Source organism: Mirounga angustirostris, unplaced genomic scaffold, assembly GCF_029215605.1.
Source record: "Mirounga angustirostris isolate CCGP_5_RB_7025 unplaced genomic scaffold, mMirAng1.0.hap1 SCAF_6, whole genome shotgun sequence".
Classification (NCBI taxonomy): domain Eukaryota; kingdom Metazoa; phylum Chordata; class Mammalia; order Carnivora; family Phocidae; genus Mirounga; species Mirounga angustirostris.
In genome coordinates, this window is record NW_026991714.1 from 99,097,399 (window position 1) to 99,116,884 (window position 19,486).

Here is a 19,486-nt window from a genome sequence, read left to right on the forward strand (position 1 = left end):
AAGCCAGCATAAAAAATTGCCCTTGCCTTATTGATCAGGGGTGAGGGAGAGGAGGGTTAGAAAATTATGAAAAATACCTCAGATACCTTTAGATCTGGTGTTACACAAATGTCCAGGAAGAGCCTCACTTCTTGGTGAATCTTCATCTCATAATCCTTGTCCCTGCTACTTCAGATGTCTTCGGAGTTCTCCCCCCCCAAGAGAAGCCCCAGCGCTTCATTTGGTTTGATAATTTGGGACCTTCGTGAGGGAATAAACTGGGAAACCGGGTGGGTATGAGGGACTTTCACATCTGGCCATGCTCTGCCATCCTCCCACGCTCCTGCTGTTTTCTGGAGATGGCATGGGCAGCCTTCTCCAAAAGAGACTGATTTGGTACTGTCTCCGCATGTGTCTGCAGTCAGGGATTCCTGCTGGGTAGAATTAGCCCCTGGAGTCCGCTGTGAGCATGCCTGGGGACGCCCCTGCAGACAGCGGGGCAGCCATACCCCTCCGAGGCCGGAAGCGGTCATGGCCAGACTGCTGGCACCTGCTTATTGCTTTGAGGACCTTTAGAATCCAGTCCGGTCATGGGAACTCAGTAGTGTCTTTGGAAGACGTTTGAGTCCTTTATCATGTGCACAGGGCTGTGCGAGGCTGGGGTGACGACTACAGACTTGGTAGACATGATCCCTGTTCCCCTGGAGCATAAGTTATGATTTGCTGTCTTACGATAAGTGCAAAGCACAGAATGCTCTCGCAGTTGGGGGCCAGGGGTCAGGTCATGGGTGGGAAATCACTCGCTCAGGAGTGGCTTAAAGCCGGGCTCTAGGTGGACAAATGGGAATATTATACTTAGAAACTTTGTGAGGGAGAGTCAGATGGATAGTTCTCAAAATGTAGTTTGCTCTCTCTTTAATGGCTTGTTATCTCTGAGCATCCCAGTACCGATTCTGGCTGTCTTATCAGATATCAAGTGTGTGTGTGTGCACGTGCGCATGTGCCTGTCTAACAGTACGCACAAATGTACAACATGCTTGTGTGTGTGTATGCTTTCAAAAACCTCCTGAGACGTTGTGAGGACAGGAAGTAGTGTTATTCGCGAGTGTCCCAGAGCAGCGCCTCCCCTGGGCATCCCGCCGCCTGCCCTTTGTGCGGCAGACCCAAGGCACGGATTTTATTCCTCATTTAGAAACAGGGACTGGAGGTCCCATGGAGAGAGACATGGTTTTCTCAAGGTCTTAAGATAATCTGGAATGGGGTCCAATGGGCTCTTCTTACTCCTTCTGCTTCTTTCCTCTAGAAGAAAAATCCATCTTTGTTGATTTTAATGATTTAACTTGGAATCTATATTTTAATTCTCTCCCCCGCAAGTCAATATGTAGGAGTCAAATTTTATTTATTTATTTATTTATTTATTTATTTATTTATTTATTTATTTTAAACACTTTTTTTTTTTTAAGATTTTATTTATTTATTCACGAGAGACAGAGAGAGAGAGAGAGAGAGAGAAGCAGAGGGAGAAACAGGCTCCCAAGGAGCAGGGAGCCCGATGCGGGACTCGATCCCAGGACCCTGGGATCATGACCTGAGCCGAAGGCAGACGCTTAACCATCTGAGCCACCCAGGCGCCCTGTAGGAGTCAAATTTTATTACGAAATATCTGAGATGCATAAAAATGAGATTTGAGATTAACATTAACAAACACCTGTGTACCCACCACTCAGCCTGAGAAGTTACAGACAGTTACAATTACAATAGAGAAGACTGGAAGCCCTGCATTCCCATCTTCTGTCCCATTCTGTTTCTCCTTCCAGAGAGCGCCTCTGTCTTGTTTTAGATGTTTCTTATTTCCATGCATGTTTTTATGCCTTTATTACATAGCATGTATCTATAAACAGTGTATAGTGTTACTTTATGTGGTTGTAAGCTTTTGTAAATGATGCTATACTCTATGTATCCTTCTGCAATTCGCCTTTTCCACCTCAGCGATCTATCTACCTTCGGGGTTTTTCCATGTTGATCCATACACCTGTGTTTCATCAATTTAAACTGCTGCATGCTCTTACATTGTGTGAATATACCACAATGTATAATTTATCTATTGTTTTGATGGGGATTTGGGTTTCTGATGTTTCACATTACAAACAGTGCCACTGTGATTCTTCTCATGCACGGCTCCAGTAGGCATGCGCGTGGCTCTGGGCTCTGGGCTGTCCATCTGGGATGGAACTGCTGGGCGGAGGAGTATGTGCATCTTCCCATTTTCCAGATTTTGTCAAATTGCCATCCCCCCGGGGGTCCTGCCACTTCATACTTCCATCAGAAGTTTGTACAGGTTCCTCTTGTCCCACACTAACCCTCGGGACGGTCAAACCTGTAACATGTTTTAGTAGATAATTTTTATATGAAGATTTTATTTATTTATTAGTCAGGGAGAGAGATTGAGAGAGCGAGCGCACGCACACAAGCAGGGGCAGCAGGCAGAGGGAGAGGGAGAAGCAGGCTTCCCGCTGAGCAAGGAGCCCGATGCGGGACTCGATCCCAGGACCCTGGGATCATGACCTGAGCCAAAGGCAGACGCTTCACCGACTGAGCCACCCAGGCATCCCAAGTAGATAATTTTTTAAAGAGTCTCTTTCTTCCCAGTCATTTCCATTCACATTAGAGCACTCAGCTTAGTTTAAAATTAGCCATTTCCTCATTTACCATATCAAGCAGAGCCCTTGTGAGGTTGACAGCTCTCGTTGAGAGCCGTGCCAGCCCCATTGACTGCTGCTGGGACGCGAGCACGCTCCCGAGGAGGGGGAGTAGGCGCAGGGAAAGGCGGGGAGGGCTCTCTGTGGCCCCCCGTGCTCCAGTGTGGGAATCCGTTGCACTTTTCCGGGAATTAAAACATGCACGTGGGCTTCTGCCCGCACAGCCTTTCCCTTCCTGGGTGGAGCCAGGCGCGGCTGGCTTATCAGTCCCCTAAATGTGCCCGCCTCTGTTAGAGGACGCTCAGGCCCGCGGCCTCCCTGACTATCTTCCGTAAAAGGAGAGGGTGACCGTGCCCCACTGCAGGACAACTGAAATGCGAAGTGTGCAGCCCAGCCGTTTGCAAACCGAGGTCCCTGCTCCGGGGCGGAAAATGTCGGATCTTGTGTTCATCTGATTCCAGGCTTGGTTACAGGCCACAGGCGCTGACACCTGAAGGGGACCTCGGAGGGACATTGAATGCCGACTAGGGGCCTTTCTTTCCTAACACAGGTCTTATTTCATCATCAGTATTTCTTCATGGAATGCCTGTCACGATTCACCGCTGGGTACTGTGCTGAAGGCGATACATCCCCACAACGCCCCTGTGCGGGGGGTACTGTTATGATCTCCACTTTTGGAGAAAGACCCCGAGGCTCAGATAGGAAACGGAAGAGCCCCGTTATTTTTTTAGTGGAGGTATAATACTCACAGTGTAAAACTCACCATTTTAAAGTGTACAGAATGGCTTCAAGTACATTCACAAGGTTGTGTAACCATTACCACCATCTAATTCCAGAACATTTTCATCAGCGCCAAAAGAAACCCCGTACCCATTAAGCAGATAGTCCCCAGCCCCTGGCATCTACTCATCTACCTTCTTTTTTAAAAATGGATTTACCTCTGGGGCGCCTGGGTGGCTCAGTTGTTAAGCGTCTGCCTTCAGCTCAGGTCATGATCCCAGGGTCCTGGGATCGAGCCCCGCATCGGGCTCCCTGCTTGGCGGGCAGCCTGCTTCTCTCTCTCCCTCTGCCTGTCTCTCTGCCTACTTGCTCTCTCTCTCTCTCTCTGTCAGATAAATAAAATCTTTAAAAAAAAAAAAACACATAAAAATGGATTTACCTCTTCTGGACATTTCATATAATTGGAATCATGCAGTATGTGTCCTTTGTGTCTGGTCTTTCACTGAGCACCATGTTTTCAAGGTTCGTCCATGCTGTAGCATGGATCAGTCTGTCGTTGCTGAATAATATTTAGTTGTATCTGGATACCGTGGTATGTTTATGCATATGTCAGTTGATGGACATGGGGTTATTTCCACTTTGGAATAATGTTGCTGAGAACATTTGTGTGCATGTTTTTCCTGTGTGGACATATGCTTTCATTCCTCTTGGGCATATGCATAGGAGTGGCATTGCTGGGGGAGCCCCTGTCTTTATCCACCTGGAGAAAGGCACCGTCTCCATTTAGAAGCGAGGAAACAGAGACCCCCCCTCCCCCCCAGCAAGGGGTGAAGTGACTTGTTGAAGACCACACAGTTCATTAGTAATAAGGACAACACTACCTGGTCCGCTGACTCAGAAACCCACGTTCTGGGCGCCTGGGTGGCTCAGTCGTTAAGCGTCTGCCTTCGGCTCAGGTCATGATCCCAGGGTCCTGGGATCGAGTCCCACATCAGGCTCCCTGCTCTGCAGGAAGCCTGCTTCTCCCTCTCCCACTCCCCCTGCTTGTGTTCCTGCTCTCGCTCTCTCTCTCTCTGTCAAATAAATAAATAAATAAATCTATAAAAAAAAAAAAGAAACCCGCGTTCTTCCCACCATACCACACCCAACCCCTCCCATTTTGTTGTTTAGGGAAACAGAGCCAAGGAGGTTGAGAGATGAGGCAGAGAGATGAGGACCTCCCCCCGCCCCCAGGTTCCCCAGACCTCTTTCTCTCCTTCCCCTTCCTCCCCATCCTCCCCATCCTCCCCAACACCAGCGCTTTGCTTGCCCCCCTCCCCCCATGTCCCTCCACCTTTGCTCAGTGTTGATGAACTCCCTCCACTTGGGAAGGAAATTGGCCCAATAAAGTCATTTACAGTGAAATGTTAGGGATTTCCCATTTTTCAAATTTCTCCCTGTACTCTTTCTATTTGTCTTCCCCCCCAACCTTGTTTGCATTTAAAAGAGGACCCCCACCGAGGGCAATGCCTAACCTGCAAGAAGAACCCCTAATGCTCTTGTAATGCCTAGTCCTGAAGATTATTCTCTCCCGCAGCCTCTGCCTGGCTGCACTTGTAAGCGGCTAGTTTCCTTGATTGGGGTTTGCCTTCAGCCCTGTTACTCGATCTGCCCTCATTTCTCTGGTGTCTCCTGGTGCCTTCTCTGATGTCTCTCTGGGTGGCTGGGATGAGTGGAATAGGAGACCCAGGCCATTGCTGTCAAGGCACCACGTCACCTTTGCAAAGTTCTGTTCTATTTACAACGTACTCTCACGTGCTCGATTTAGTTGAGTCCTTCCAGCCAACTTGGACGTAGGTATTTCTTCCTGCATCTTACATATGGGGCAGCTGAACCTCAGGAAATGAAATTGACATGATCTTGGTGGCCAGAAAGCGGTAGGACCAGGAGAGGAATTGCAGGTCTGTCTGACACCGGTGGGCAGATCTCGCCGCCCCTGCAGAACCCGGACCGTGGTCCAGGGCTGCACGCTTCCAAAACAGTACAGGGCAGCAGCCTGCAGTAGAAACCATCACCCAAGGCTCCCAGACTGGGGATGCTAGAGCTATGCTGTCCAGAACAGTAGCCGCTAGCCGCACATGGCTACTGGGCACTTGAAATATGGTGAGTCTGATTTGAGATGTGCTCTTAAGTGTCAAGTATGCACAGGATTTCAAAGACGTTGTATAGCAAAAAGATACATAAACTATCATTAATCATTTTAAAAGCATTGTTTGCCTGTGGGAATAATATTTTGGATATATTGGGTTAAGTACAATGTTATTGAAATTAATTTCACCTGTTTTTCTTTTCTTTATTTATTTTTTATTTTTATTTTTTAAAGATTTTATTTATTTACTTGACAGAGAGAGAGAGAGCGAGAGCAGGAACACAAGCAGGGGGAGTGGGAGAGGGAGAAGCAGGCTTCCTGCCGAGCAGGGAGCCCGATGTGGGACTTGATCCCAGGACCCTGGGATCATGACCTGAGCCGAAGGCAGACGCTTAACGACTGAGCCACCCAGGTGCCCTTATTTATTTTTTAAAAAGATTTTTATTTATTTGAGAGAGAGAGAGAGCATGAGGGGGGGAGGGTCAGAGGGAGAAGCAGACTCCCCGCTGAGCAGGGAGCTCGATGTGGGGCTTGATCCCAGGACCCTGGGACCATGACCTGAGCCGAAGGCAGACGCTTAACCGACTGAGCCACCCAAGTGCCCCACACCTGTTTTTCTTTTTAAAAAACATGTGGCTGCTAGAAAGTTTAAAATTACACATGTGGCTTGCATTATGTTTCTGTTGGACAGAGCTCTGCTAGACAGTGAATTTTATGGCTAAAGTTTGGGCAGAGGCACTCTGCATTGAAAGCGGTGGGTTCTTCTGGGTCCTTGGGCTTCAGTGTCCTCATCCGTAAGACTAGGAGGCTGGGATCCATTATCTCTAACAGATTCTTCTAGCTTGAGCAGTGTGGTGGTGGCCAGCGAGCTGTCTGGGCCTCAGTTTCCTTATTTGTCAGATGGGGTGGATGATTCCTGCCTTGCCGTCTGCTCATTTATCCAGTTAGCGAAGGGATGTGGAAACACTCGGAGAGCATAGGGAACTGTATGAATGCCGGGACACACCTTTAGGCACCGCGAGAGGCTCAGCGAGGCAGAGTAATCCAGAGAGGGAGGAAGGAGAGTAATCCACGGTGTCTGGAGCTCCTGTGCCCTGTATGAGGGCCAGAGGGCAGTTTTCTTTGTTGCTGTTTTGCTCATGGAAGTGACTCGCCCAAGGTGATGGGGGCAGGGTCAGTGTAGCTGGAGGAGGCCTGAGGGCTTTGGGTTTCTCGCTAGGTCTACTCGCACCCCTGCACTGTTTGCACCCCAGGGCGTTCGGGTCTGATTGTCTCATAGTGAAAGCCAAACTGCACTTTGGAGACTCTCTTCTCTCTTGGCTGGAGGTACCTGGGACACTGGGAACTGTGAGGCTGGAGGCTGGCCCCAGCGCAGGAGGCTGAGAATTAAGCTTGTTGTTCTTGCCCTGCCACATTCCAGGGCGGTTCTGTTCCCCTTGAGGCCACTGGGTACCTCCTTTATTTTTAGCTAGTTCAGTGTAACAGCTTTGTTCTCGTCCTGGGCGGCAGCTTGGTCTCTCTCATCAGCCGGGAAGCGCCTGTTATGGGGTATTAGTGCATACCAAGGTCGCCAGGAGGACCTTGGGCATGACCTCAAGGCCTTACACGGTTCTCCTAGCAAGAGGATTCTGGGGAACTAGGGGAGGAGTGTCGAGTTTGGAGTCTTGAGCGGGAGCCACACCGGTTGCTGGGTGCTTGGGGTCCCTCACTTGATTTCATGGCCCCAGCTTCCTCCTGTGTAAGATGCAGTCTCTGCGCCCCACCGCAAGTCAGGGCAGGTGGATGCGCCCAGCATGGGCCCTGTCCCTGCTTAACATCTCCCTTCCCCAGACCTCAGTTTCTTATCAAGAGCGGGGATCCCATTTTCCTCCTGATTTGTTGTGAGTACATAGAAGTGTCAAATGGATAATCTGTGGTGCCCAGCCCATGCTTGTTGAAAGGGAGCTCGGAGCTCGCAGTTAGAAGCATAAATAATGGGGGCGCCTGGGTGGCTCAGTTGGTTAAGCGACTGCCTTCGGCTCAGGTCATGATCCTGGAGTCCCGGGATCGAGTCCCGCATCGGGCTCCCTGCTCGGCAGGGAGTCTGCTTCTCCCTCTGACCCTCCTCCCTCTCATTCTCTCTGTCTCAAATAAATAAATAAAATCTTTAAAAAAAAAAAAAAAGAAGCATAAATAATGGTAGATAAGGGTGAAGAACCCTTTCCGGTCCCTGGGCTGCCTGAGGGGACGGACCTCCGTAAAGAGCCTGGGGAAAAGGAACCTCCCCTTACAATATTTTAACTTGCGGAAGGGGTCCTGTTTGCTCTGGTGATATTGGTGCACCCATCTTTCACTTGGGAGCCTCTAGAGTAGAATTCATCTTCCCAAACACATTTCCTCTGGAGGCTGTCAGGTATTTAGCAGTCTCTGGGAGGCCTGAAGAGTGGAGTGAGAATCACAGTTATCTGTAGGGCTCTGTGTCCTGATGGGCCTCAGCCTTGAGATGCAGATGTTGTGTGTGTGTGGGGGGGGGGGCGGTTAGAGGACCAGAGAACGCCTGGAACACTCTGTCCCTCAGGGAGAAGCAGTTGGCCCCACGCAGGTCCCCAGGAGGCTGAAGTGAGGGGCTGGGCCATTCAGGGAAGAGGAGCGTCCTTATCTGAGCCTGCAAACCCTTCTGAGACCTCCCTGCCTAGGCGGCATCAGAGGCCTTCCCGCCCAGAAGTGCAGGCACTCAGCCCAGGGGAAAAGACACCCGGAGGGCTTTGCAGAGGACGCAAAAGGCCTGGAAGGCATGTCCCCTGTCCCCTGGGTGCTCCCAGACTAGCTGGGGGCACAGATCATGTGTGTGTTGCTGCCACTGCTGGGAGAGGCTCTCCCGCTGCCATGTGTCCACCGGGGCAAATTAATACCTACATAGTGACCACTGATGGCGGAGGGGATGTCGAGGAGAGGAGCAGCTGCTGTTGGGCGGGGCGGATCATGGCATGCCCCTCGGAGGAGGTGAGTCTGGAGGTGGACTTTGGGAGAAAGGAGGAGTGAGGCATGGAGAGGCCCTTTACAGGCTGAGCAAGCAGAGGGGTTGGTGGATCCATGAGGAAAGGCCTTTGGGGGTGAAGAACCATTGTTAGGGCCCCAGGCTGCCCGAGGGAAGGCAGGCTGGTGCTGGGACGGTGGCTCCCGTGGGGAACTCTGCAGGGTAAGGATGTCTCTTCTTGTGGCCACGAGGAGCTGAGCAGGAGCTGCTCCCCAGTTGCCAAGAACAGGACAGAAACACAGGTTCCTTGGGCCGCCGCGCATAGCAGTGAGGTGGGGCTGGGCACTGAGGAGCCTGGGCAGGCGGGAGGAGGGGCAGGAGGGGGGTTAGGCCAGCGCGCAGCACAGCAGGGCAGAGCCTTTGGGCTCAGTATGGTTTTGAGCTTCCTTCCTGGGATTTTGTGAAGGGGGACGAGAACAGGTCAGACAGCTTATGGCTGGTGGAGAGTGAAGAGGAGTAGCATGCTTTCTGCAAGGTGAGGGAGCCGTGCTGCCTGTAGAGTGGTGGGAGCTGTGGTCTTAATGCCACCCACATGCCCACATCTCCCGGGCCTAGGAGGAACCTGGCCTGGGTTCTCCCCGGCTGAGTGGGAAAGCTTGCAGAGAAAGAAGCACAGGACCAGGACCCAGGGAACTTGGTGTCTACCCCAGTTCTCTTGCTGACCAGTGGTCACCTTGGCCGTTTGAAGAACCTCTTTGGCCTCTGATTTTTCCTTAGGGCATTGGAAGTAATGGCACCATCACCATGTCCCTGGACAGGATAGTTTGAGGACCACTGTGAAAGTGCTGTGCATAGTAGAGAGAGGCCTTTGTAGTTCAAGGTCATGTGAACACACCCCACGTTACAGATGGGAAAACCCAGGTGCCTACGGGATATAAAAGCCAGAGGCGGACGCGGATGTCCGCGTTACCCTGTCCGTGCCTCATCATTGAACCAGGCAGGGTCCTGAGGAAATCTAAGTATGGTTCTTAGTGTGAGTCTTAAAGGCAGGTCCTGGAGGAAATAGGAAGGTGGGGTTAAGATTTCAAAGGAGAAAGTGTTTATGATTCCATTTTTCCCCTTCTCCCACCCCCAGGTACGATTCCATTTTTGTAAAACAAACAAACAAACAAACAAAAAAAGGCGAGCTCTGTATGTATGAGTGTTTAGGTAGAAAAACCATCCTAATCCATAAAGCTCTTAGCAGGGATTTCTCTGGGAAGACTGGGGGGGAGAAATTATACTTTTTACTTTTATGCATTTTTGTGTTGTATGAACTTTTTAATAATAAGTGTATATTGCTTATTGTGACTATAACTTACTGTTAGTTAAAAAAAAAAAGAACAACCTAATAAAACAGAACAATGTTTCAGAGGAATTTCGCCAGAGTCTTTAATTTGCCGTGGTTTCGGGCATATGGCTGCGCTGCCTTTAGTGGTCTCTTCTACAGAATGGGTCAGTAATGTTTGGTAATCAGTGCATTTCTCCTAGCTAAGTAAGTCAAGGACACGTGATTACCAGTTAGGGCACAGAGGGAGATGGCCTCCCTTTTGATCATTTCGATGGGGGGGGTTGGGAAATGTTATTTGATGTTTACCTTGTTCTTGGCACATTCTTAAAATTTTCCCGGTAGCTGTCTGAGGTGAAAGCATTATTATCGCCTTTAACAGTGAGGAAGGCAAGACTCAGCCAGGTTAAGTAACTTGTCCAAAGCCACACAGCTACTAAATGGCAGATCCGAGGTTCAAACCCCGTTCTCTTCATCCACAGTCCCGTGTTCTTTCCAAGGCGTAAGGAGAAGCCCAGAATGAGGGCTTAGAAGACCTGGGATCTAGACCCGGCTGCCACTTCCAAACCATGAGACCTGGTGTGAGTCACGGGTCCCCGTGTCCTCGACTCTAAAACGGGGATAAGGCTGTCCTTCCTGCCTCCCTCCCCGGGTCGTGGTGGCGGAAGCTAACGTTCTTCGTGCCTGCCTCATGCCCGGCCGTGGCGTCCATGAGCTCATTTCATCTCTTTCTGTGACATCCAGACGGGACGACGTGTGTGACAGTCCTGAGTATAAACGGCAGAGCCCTCGGCAGATGGCGAACTATTATCCAAGTGACACTCATCGGCCCGGTTCTCTCCTGAGTCAGCCTCCCTAAGAGAAGTGAATCCGATGTTGAAATCTCTGCCCTGTCCTGAAGCAAGAGTTTTCTTAACCCTCCACTGCCTGCCCCTCAGTTGTCTTTGCGAGTAGAGCGTCTCCCGGGGGAAGTTCACTTGGAAGGCGGGCGCGGGGCACCTGCAGTCACCCCTGTGCCCTGCCTTGTTCTGGGGCCTCGTGGCGGAGCCGAGGAGAGAAGGAGTGAAAAATTTCCATGGCCATGTCCCCGTCCACCGGGGGGGGGGAGGGGGGTGTGTGTGTCAAAATGCCCAGGTCACCAGGGGTGACCGTGCCTCCTGCCACAAGGGCGTGTTCCCTCGGGCATGTCCGGTCTTGAGTTGGTGTTTTGTGCGTGTTCTGTTGGGAGCAGGAGCAGGGGCTGAGGTCGGGCCCAGCGGTGTTCGCGTGCAGCCCAGTGCGGGCCCCTGGCCTCTCTCGCTAGCCCGACAGCTCTGAGCCAGAGGAGCTGGGGGGGGGGGGGGGCGTGCTCTCTCTGCCGGGGTCTCCTCCGGCCTCTGCCGTGGTCCAGCTTCGGGCGTGGCCGAGAGCTTCCAGGCCTTCCTGGTCCGCAGGAAGGCCAATCCAGGACAAGGGTTTGCACAGTATTAGGGCACCTTCCCTTCAGGGGCTGGGGAGAGGTGCCCGGAGCCGGGGCGGGGGTCCTTCTCAGTCTTGGCCTAGGGTCTGCGGGACCCAGCCCGCGGGGCGGTGTCTGGGAGCCTGGCACCTCCCCGTTTCCTTCCCAGTCGGCCCGGAGGCCTGCGTGCGTGTGTCAGACGCCACGTGCGAGAGGGAGCGGGGGCGGGGGGGGTGAGGGCGGGCTGAGGGTTCCTGTCACGGATTTCTGGGAGCTTCTGGCCTGTGACAGACCATCCGAAGGCCGAGGCTTGCGGCTTGCAGCCTCCGGGGGTGCTGTGCTGTGGCCTCTGGTCACCAAACTGCAGAGGAAGGGGTTGGAGGCACAGGAGGGATCCTTGGGCACCCGCGTGCGGCCGAGCAGCAGCCCCTGTTTGCGCATGTGTCAGGGGAGGGCGGGGCGCAGGGAGGAGGGGCGCGATCTGAGACGCTGAGGAGAGGGGATAGAAATGGACAAGTTGAGAAGACCGCAGACGTCGGCCAAACCCCCGGAGAGCAGAAGTTGTCCTTCCTCAGGGCTGCCTCCCTCTGCCGGCCTCGGCTCCTGGGCCTCTGGCCCCACCGAAGGGATAGCAGCTCTCCTGCTGGGTTTCTTGCAGGGCGCAGCCGCCCCGAGATGCGCAGCACGCGGGCAGGGGGGTTGGCCTGACACCCTCCCTCCCTCCCGCCAGCCACGACCCAGTCGCCTTTCCCAGGTGGACAGGGGCAGTGCGGCCAGCTGCCAGGCAGGGCTGGCCTGAACGAGGGGAGCGAGGCCCCTGGCTCAGTGAGGCGCTGGGCACTCTGGGCCCTTGGGAGTGTTCCACAAGTGTCCCCCACGTGGGCTTTGCACCTGTGTTTCCTGCGCCGCTTGAAGGGCCCCAGTCCGTGTGCCGGGGACCCGCTGAGCCCTGCACCGGGCACTGCCTGGCTGGCCAGCCCACCCCCGGCCCAGCATCTACGCTGGTTCAGAGGCCCCTCCTGAGCTCCCGAAGACCGGTAGAAAGGGCTCCCCATGGCGTACTCTCTCATTCACATAAGATCCAGGAGGCCTCAGGCTCAGTTGCAGCTCGGCCCCAACTTTTACCTTCTTTTTGGACCCCGTTTCCACATATCCTCTGAGAGGGGTTGTCCCACATAATGATTCATGAATTTGAACCAGGGGAGGAAAGCCTCCCCTCCAAAGATGCTTGGGGGCTGGCTTGTGTTCTATGTCCCCAACCTGCTTCCTCCTTTGAGCTTCTAGGCTCTTTTAGGTTTTTTTCTCGGATCAGTGTCCCTGTGCTAACCTGCACCTTGAGTCAAGGGGCAGGATGGCTGTGGAGCTGCAGAGAGCCTTGGCTTTTCTAGAAGCTTCTTCCTGTCCAGCTGGAAAACCTCAGCTGCTTTACTTGGGCTTGCCTTCCACAGAATAGGGGAACTGGTCTTCCCTGAGGGATGGGAACAATTGTAGGGAACAGCGTTAGACTTGCAGGTATGAGACCTGACTCTCTTGGCTGTGTCTTTGAACTAATCACTTTGCTTTGTGGAGCCTCAGTTTCTGCATCTGTAAAATGGGGATCAAGAGTGTGTCCCTGATAGGGTTGTTTTGAAGGTTAAATGACCTACTGGATATGAAAACGCTCGATATACTGTGAGTCATAAGATAAATATAGAGTAGTATTCTAGCATTTAGTATGAATGAAATTCCTCTTTTGTACCAGGCAACCGGGTGAGTTCCTTTCCCTAGGGAACTCACATGTTTTATCAGAAGAGATAGACCTGTCAATAAACACCTCATGATGGAGGGTGGGGAACATGATAGCAGAAGCATGTCCCAAATGCTAGAGTAGCAATGTGACGTTTATTGATTTAGTGCATGGTCTTGCCCCTGCTCACCCATTCTGTCCCCAGCAGACAGCTCAATCTCACTGAAACACGAATCTCATTGTTGAATACTCGTCAAAGTCATCCCAAGGCTCGCTGTGCTTTGGGATCAAGTCTAAACTTGTTAACGTGTGTTACTAGATCCTGCACAATTTAGCACCTCACAGTCTTTCTAGTTGCCTCACTTTTTACACTGTGCTTGATCCATATTGAATTTCTTTCTGTTCCTTGCACCCCCCCCGCCCCCGCCTTTGGCCTTCACACATGCTCTTGACTGTGCCTGGATGCACACCCTGACATCACGCCTCCGGGAAGACTTCTCAGTAGACTTCTGCTCCTGGGGCTGCTCACACACCCTTGTATCGTGACTGCCTCTCCCCCGCCAGACTGTGGGCACCACGACAGCAAGTTTTGCTGATCTGGTGCCAGCCTTGGGGGTAGGACAGAGCGTGTCTTTTCCTGAGGCCGTGATTCTGGCAATTTCTACTTAAGCTCTTGGTAGTTTCTGATTGCTCTTCTCTGCAAAGCTTTATCACAAGGGGGAAGGGAAAAGGTGGCTATGGTAGGAGAGCTTGGGGTTGGGGGCAGGGTTGTCTCTGGCCGCTGAGGACACTGGGGGACTCCTGCCAATGTGCTGATGGTTCGTGAGGTAGGGGACAGGCAGGGCCTGGGGGAGCACAAGGCATGGAGACCAGAGTGAGCAGAAGGCTGCCCCGGCTCAAATATGCAGAAATGACCTAGGGCTGGGGACTCTGTGTCCTTGAGTCAGGACGTTTCCAGCCACCCTGCAAAGTGAGCATGAGATGCCATTCTCAGAAGCAAATAAGCATCAAGGTCTTTTCAGCCTCATTGGGTCATAAATCTCTCTCTCCATCCCCCGGGAGCCTTCCGTGTGCAAGGCTGCGTGCAAGGCACTGGGGGGTCAAGGTGAATGGAGCAGGCCCTGTAAAGGTGACAGGTGCAGAAAGCTGTGATCCAGGCTCTACCGTGCAGAGAGAGCAGTGCTGAGGGAGGGGTCATCTCCAGCCTGAGGAACTCCGACATCTGCAGGAGGAGGTGAGATTTGATCTGAACCTGGAAGGGTAGGGGAGATTTGGATAGCTGGGAAGAGAAGGAAGGGCTTTTTGGTGGGAAAGCCCAGGGATCCCCCCAGGAATGGTCGAGGTGTTTAGGCCGGAGTTCCGAGAGCACGAAGCCACACCTGCAGAGTGTTGGCACCTCGGACATGGAAGACACTGCGAGGCTTTGAGCACGGAAAAGAATTGACCAGGGTTGCACTTTAAGAAGGTGACTGTGGCAGTGTTGTACAGGATGGGTTGGAAGGGAGAGAGATTGAAGATGGAAAACCATTACAGTGAATGACTGAGGAGGAGTCAGGAATGAGGAAGGAGAAATCCAGGCACATGGCTGTCAGGGCTTCCTAAGCCAAAGGGAAGCAAAAAGAATGAATGGTGAGACAAGGTGACTTAGAGCTGGGTACACAGTAGGTGCCCAATAAATACTTTCTGAGAGAATAAATGGGAAGATACTATGAAGGAAGAATAGCCAGCGACAGTCCAAGGGGTCTGTGGTTAGGAGCCTTGGAACCCCAAGGAGAATGGGGAGCCCAGGAAGAGCAGTAGATTGGGGCAGTACTAGGAATGACTTGGAAGTATGGGCATGTCGGCCCTGGCCCATGGGTGTGGGAGCCTGGGGGCTGTCTCCGTACCTTCTGGGAACGGTGGAGTTAAGGTCTCTCTGCTCTGGGCCTGCCGCCCCTTGTCCTGAATGATTCCAGCCCTTTGGCCACTGTTTCCACCCACCTAGAAATCGTGCCCGAGGAAACCCACCAGCACCACTGTGTCATGTTAACACTAATGTTTATTGAGCACTTTCTGTGTTCTAAGTGCTTCTCCGTCTCATCTGATCTTAAAACTCCCATCTGTGAGATTTACCATGTCAGTTTCTCAGTTGAGGAAACTGAAAATCACACAGCTGTTAAGTGATGGTGCTGGGATTTGAACCCCACGTGGCTGGCTCTGGCACCCTCGTTCTTAACCTCTGTGACACTGCCATCCACTTGAGGATGAGCCAGCTACTTCTCACAGAGGAAAGGAGTCATGTGTAGGCTTAGGGCGCCTCCGGCACGTGCTTGGGGATCGAAGGGCAACTTCCGTGTAACATTCGAGGATTGGAAGGGACTTGGAGCTACCTGGTTCATTTTACAGGAAGAACTGGGGCTCGGAGCATTTGCAAGACTGCTCTGAGGGCCGTGGCTGATGGCATTTGCATGACTGCCTATCTCATCATGTGGTGTGTCAGAGTCTGTGGGAGCTGGTTTGTCCTAGACAGGCGGGCACCTCACCCTGTCCTGTCCTGCCCCAGCCAGACTCAAGCTGAACTGACCTTCTTCAGGCTTTGCCTCACTTTCCTTCCTTCTTATCCTTCCCCCAGATTGACAAGTATCTCTATGCCATGCGGCTCTCCGATGAAACTCTAATAGATATCATGACTCGTTTCAAGAAGGAGATGAAGAATGGCCTCTCCCGGGATTTTAATCCAACAGCCACAGTCAAGATGTTGCCAACGTTTGTAAGGTCCATCCCTGATGGTTCAGGTGAGTCTCTCACCCAGAGATTGGGCTCTGAGAGCTGAATTCTCTGTGAAAACATCTTTCCTACTTTCTTTTCATTTGTTCATTTAGTCCCTCCTTCATTCCTTCATTCATTCATCTATCTGTTCTGCCATCCATCCTCCATCCATCCATCCTCTGTCCATCCACCCTCCATCCATCCATCCATCCGTCATATGCCTACTGAACATCTACCGTGTGCCAGGCACTGGAGATGCCATGGTTGGACAAGGCTAATCTGCCCTCATTGGACTGACTGTCTAGTGGCTAATGATAAGGAAGGGTCGTGTGTGTGTGTGTGTGTGTGTGCGTTGCTCTAGAACATGAGCGTCTCCAGAACAAATGAAGAGTTCATTTTAGGAAAATGTCTTCCTCAGGGCACCAAGACCTCCCTTCAGATAAGTAGCAACCCAGTGGCCAGCTGGGTATTGGACTCAGAGGGGAGATTCACGTTCCCATCTAAAAGAGTTTTATAGATGTTAAATGAAGGTAGCCCCTCAAGCAGACAAACGGCAAGGGGAGGTAGAATTAGAGAAAAAAATTCTCCTGTCCGTGTGCAGCTGTGTAGCTCATGGCCCACAAAGGGGTGTTGGGAGCTCCCCGTGGATCGTCAGTACCCCTTCCCCAGAGGAGGGGGCTTAGCTCCTGCACCCGGCAGAGTGGAGGCTGAGAGGGCACAGCTCGGCTCGCTCGGAGGAGGCCGTTCTGTCCGGCTGACCCGCAGCTAGTTGTTTGCAGGGGCAGGTGCTTTGCCGGCCCCGGCTTGGCACCCTCCCAGGAATCCTGCTCCGAAGGGTGCTCTGTGCTCCGGCCTGGGGTTCACCTGCTGCACGAGAGGGAGGGGGAGAGATTATGGGGAGGTCCGGTTTCTCTAGGTTTCTCCAGGGGTTGTGAGTCTACGCCCTGAGAGCCTAGCCCTCACACCTGCCTGTTGTTTCTTCCCTGCTCTGGAGGCTTCGCTTCAGGCCTCGGTTTGGAGCATCTGGTACGCAGCTTGCAAGATGGGTGTCAGGAAAGCAGCCATTCCAGTTGATGTTCACAAAGGATGGGCAAGCGCACAGCTTGTTGGAGCGGACCGGCCGCGGTGGGACAGTCGTGCCGTGTCTGTGGTGCTCTTTAGAAGTCCCGGATGAGATCTGGATGCTGATGGAGGGCATGTGCTCTGTTGGCTCTGTGGTCACGTACGCATCGGCGTTTATATCTCTCATGGTTCTCGACTGTCGGAAATCTATTCCACGTCCCTCCTTTTGTTTTCCTTGAGGTCCTGGTTACCAGCAGTTTTAACTTTTTAATAACGAGCAAAGAAACTCTGGTCACTGGAGTGGTGGGGCTGTGGTGTGCCTGGGGTTTTGTCCGGATGTCTCTGGCTTTGTGGTTCACTCCTGCTTTTTCCCCAGCTCCAGATGGCACCCACATCTAGGAGCATTGAGTCTTTCCAGGATTAGCAGAGTTCTGTCGGAGAGGCACGGCTGTGCCTGCTTCCAGCTAAGAGAAGGGGAAGGGGGAGGTAACGTGCGTGTGGGCAGCCCCCGGAGGGCCCCTACTCTGGCTCGGCTTGGGAGAGTGCAGAGGGATACCTGATGCGCGCAGGGCCCCTGATCCTGTGTGACTGGCGCAGGGCTAACAGTCCGAGGACCATATGTCATGCTGGGACCGTATGTCAGCCAGGGGTGTTCTTTACTCTTTTAGAAACATTTGCAGAGTTGAGGGTCTCTAAGTGTGATCCAGCTACATGAGTGATCTAGCCATTTACCCCTATCAGCTGGGGAAAAACACTCTGCAGCCCCTCTCAGACATTCATAACAGATGCCCAGACACTGTAGGCCCTGAGCTGCAGAAATCTGTTGAACCTGGCTTACCTGCCTTTTCCCCTAACCTTTGATCTTTTCTTACACGTTTCATCTACTTTGAGACACTTTTTCGTTTGAATGTCTCTGAAATCAGCAGTGCATTATCTATCACTGCATCTTAAGATTATAATGGGTGGTGTTCGTTCGTTCTTCGTGTTATGTAAAATAACGACGCGTCTGACACTCAGCCCTGTTTTAAGTGTGATGACGTGTGGTAATGCCTGTGCTGGGCGTCCTGGCGTTTCTGGAATGGGAGCCAGCTGCCTGGGCCCCACGCCTCCTTTTGAGCCTCTCTTCTCCAGTGTGGACGGGGCCAAATATTTAGGGCCTCTGAGGAGCACAGAGTGGTGTTGACCGAAGGAGGATGAGGGGTGAAACCAAAGCCCTGCAGTATGAAGACCCCCTTCCTGTGCAGCCTGGGTCTGCCTGTTGGCTCTCAGCGCCCTCCCCTGCCTCACCCGCCTAGCCCTGCCCCTGCCTCCATGCGCCTTCTGGCTTCTGGTGGTGGCGGGCAATCCTTGGTGCTGCTTGGCCTGCCAGTTGCATGTCTCCAGTCTCTGCCTATGTCATTACAGGGCATTTCCCTCTTATGGGGATCCTAATCAGATTAGGCCCCACACTCAGGGCTCATCTTAACCTGATTACATCTGCAAAGACCTTGTTTCCAAATAAGGTCTTGTTTCCGGGTCCCAAGGGTTAGGACTTCAGTGTATCTTTTTGGGGAGCACCGTGCAACCTGAACACACCCTTATAGCCTTGCTCCCCGTAACTGTTCCTAATATTCATGTTTGGGCTCAGTTCACATGCCTTGGGGCCCACACTCCATTTGGAACGGACCCTACGGCCCCACACAGGCTGATGCCAAGGCCTCGCATACCTGCCCCCAGTCCACTCCCGGCCCCTTTGTGACTGGGGTGCCTCCACCCTCACCTCCCTTGCACCCCTTTATCAACCAAGAACCAGGAGGGCCCCTGGAGTAGTCTGAATGCAGGCCTTCTTGATAGTAAACCGTGCAGTTCCCTTTTTAAATGTTAATCACTGCTTTAACTGTATAATTAGTCAGCGACAGAATTAGTGGTAATCCCAAACCACTGAGGGATAAATTGGACTCAGCTCGGTGGAGAGATGCCCCCACCTGTTAAGGGTGGTGTGACTTCCAAGTCAAAGGGAGAAACAAACCTTTCTTTTCCTGCTGACCTTGACCGGGGTGGGGGGACTGGACTCAGAGTTTTGAAACTCTATTGATTTTTTGGAAATGTATCAGCACATTTTTATTATTATTATTCCCCCCTTTGGACATTTTTTATGGGCAGTGGTTTTTCTTTTAATCACTTTTCAGTAACCTATACGTTAATTTTTTTTTTTTTTAAACCCTAAAGTGGCTTTTAGCTGCTGCATATCCTTTTTGGAGTAGGAAAGGTATGAATAATAAATAAAAGAAGGAAAATATTGAAGCCTTTTTACTTTGGTGACTTGGCTAAACAGAAAGTCCCTTTTCAGAGCTGCAAAGCTCTGGGGATGTCTGGCTTCCCTTAGAACGGCTCGCTGTGTGTCTCATTCACAAAACCTCCCCTTTTTTCTCTTCCTCTCGTTTCTCAGTAAGGTTATTGGAAATGCCAATTAGGTGGCAAGGTTTTTGAGGGTAAATTGAGTTGAATATTTTGCTGTTTCTGCCTCGTGGTTCTGAGCATGCGCTTTCCCCAAAGGATAAGTTGGAAAATATTTGATTTGCGGTGTGTTCAGTTAATTTTGGGGGCCCCAAATATACATAGCATTTCTTTAGGTCAAAGGAAAGAAAATACTGTCTTTTCCCATGGCATTTGGGTTGGTCACTTCCCTTTCTCTGTCTTTGTTTCCTTATCTGGGAAGATGGT

General features: G+C 51.9%; 1 protein-coding gene and 1 long non-coding RNA gene across 3 annotated transcripts in view; both read left to right on the forward strand.

Moving 5' to 3' along the window:
- HK1 (hexokinase 1) overlaps nt 1–19,486 on the forward strand; it is a 79,093-nt gene that overhangs the window by 3,704 nt on the left and 55,903 nt on the right. For both annotated transcript variants that reach the window (XM_064594737.1, XM_045877971.3), the window contains exon 2: nt 15,585–15,747. In XM_064594737.1, the coding sequence (XP_064450807.1) occupies nt 15,585–15,747 (163 nt within the window). The remainder of the gene's footprint in view (nt 1–15,584; nt 15,748–19,486) is intronic.
- LOC135364767 (uncharacterized) lies at nt 5,992–15,574 on the forward strand. Its single transcript, XR_010412462.1, has 2 exons — nt 5,992–10,390; nt 10,554–15,574. It is a non-coding gene; the product is annotated as an uncharacterized LOC135364767 (long non-coding RNA).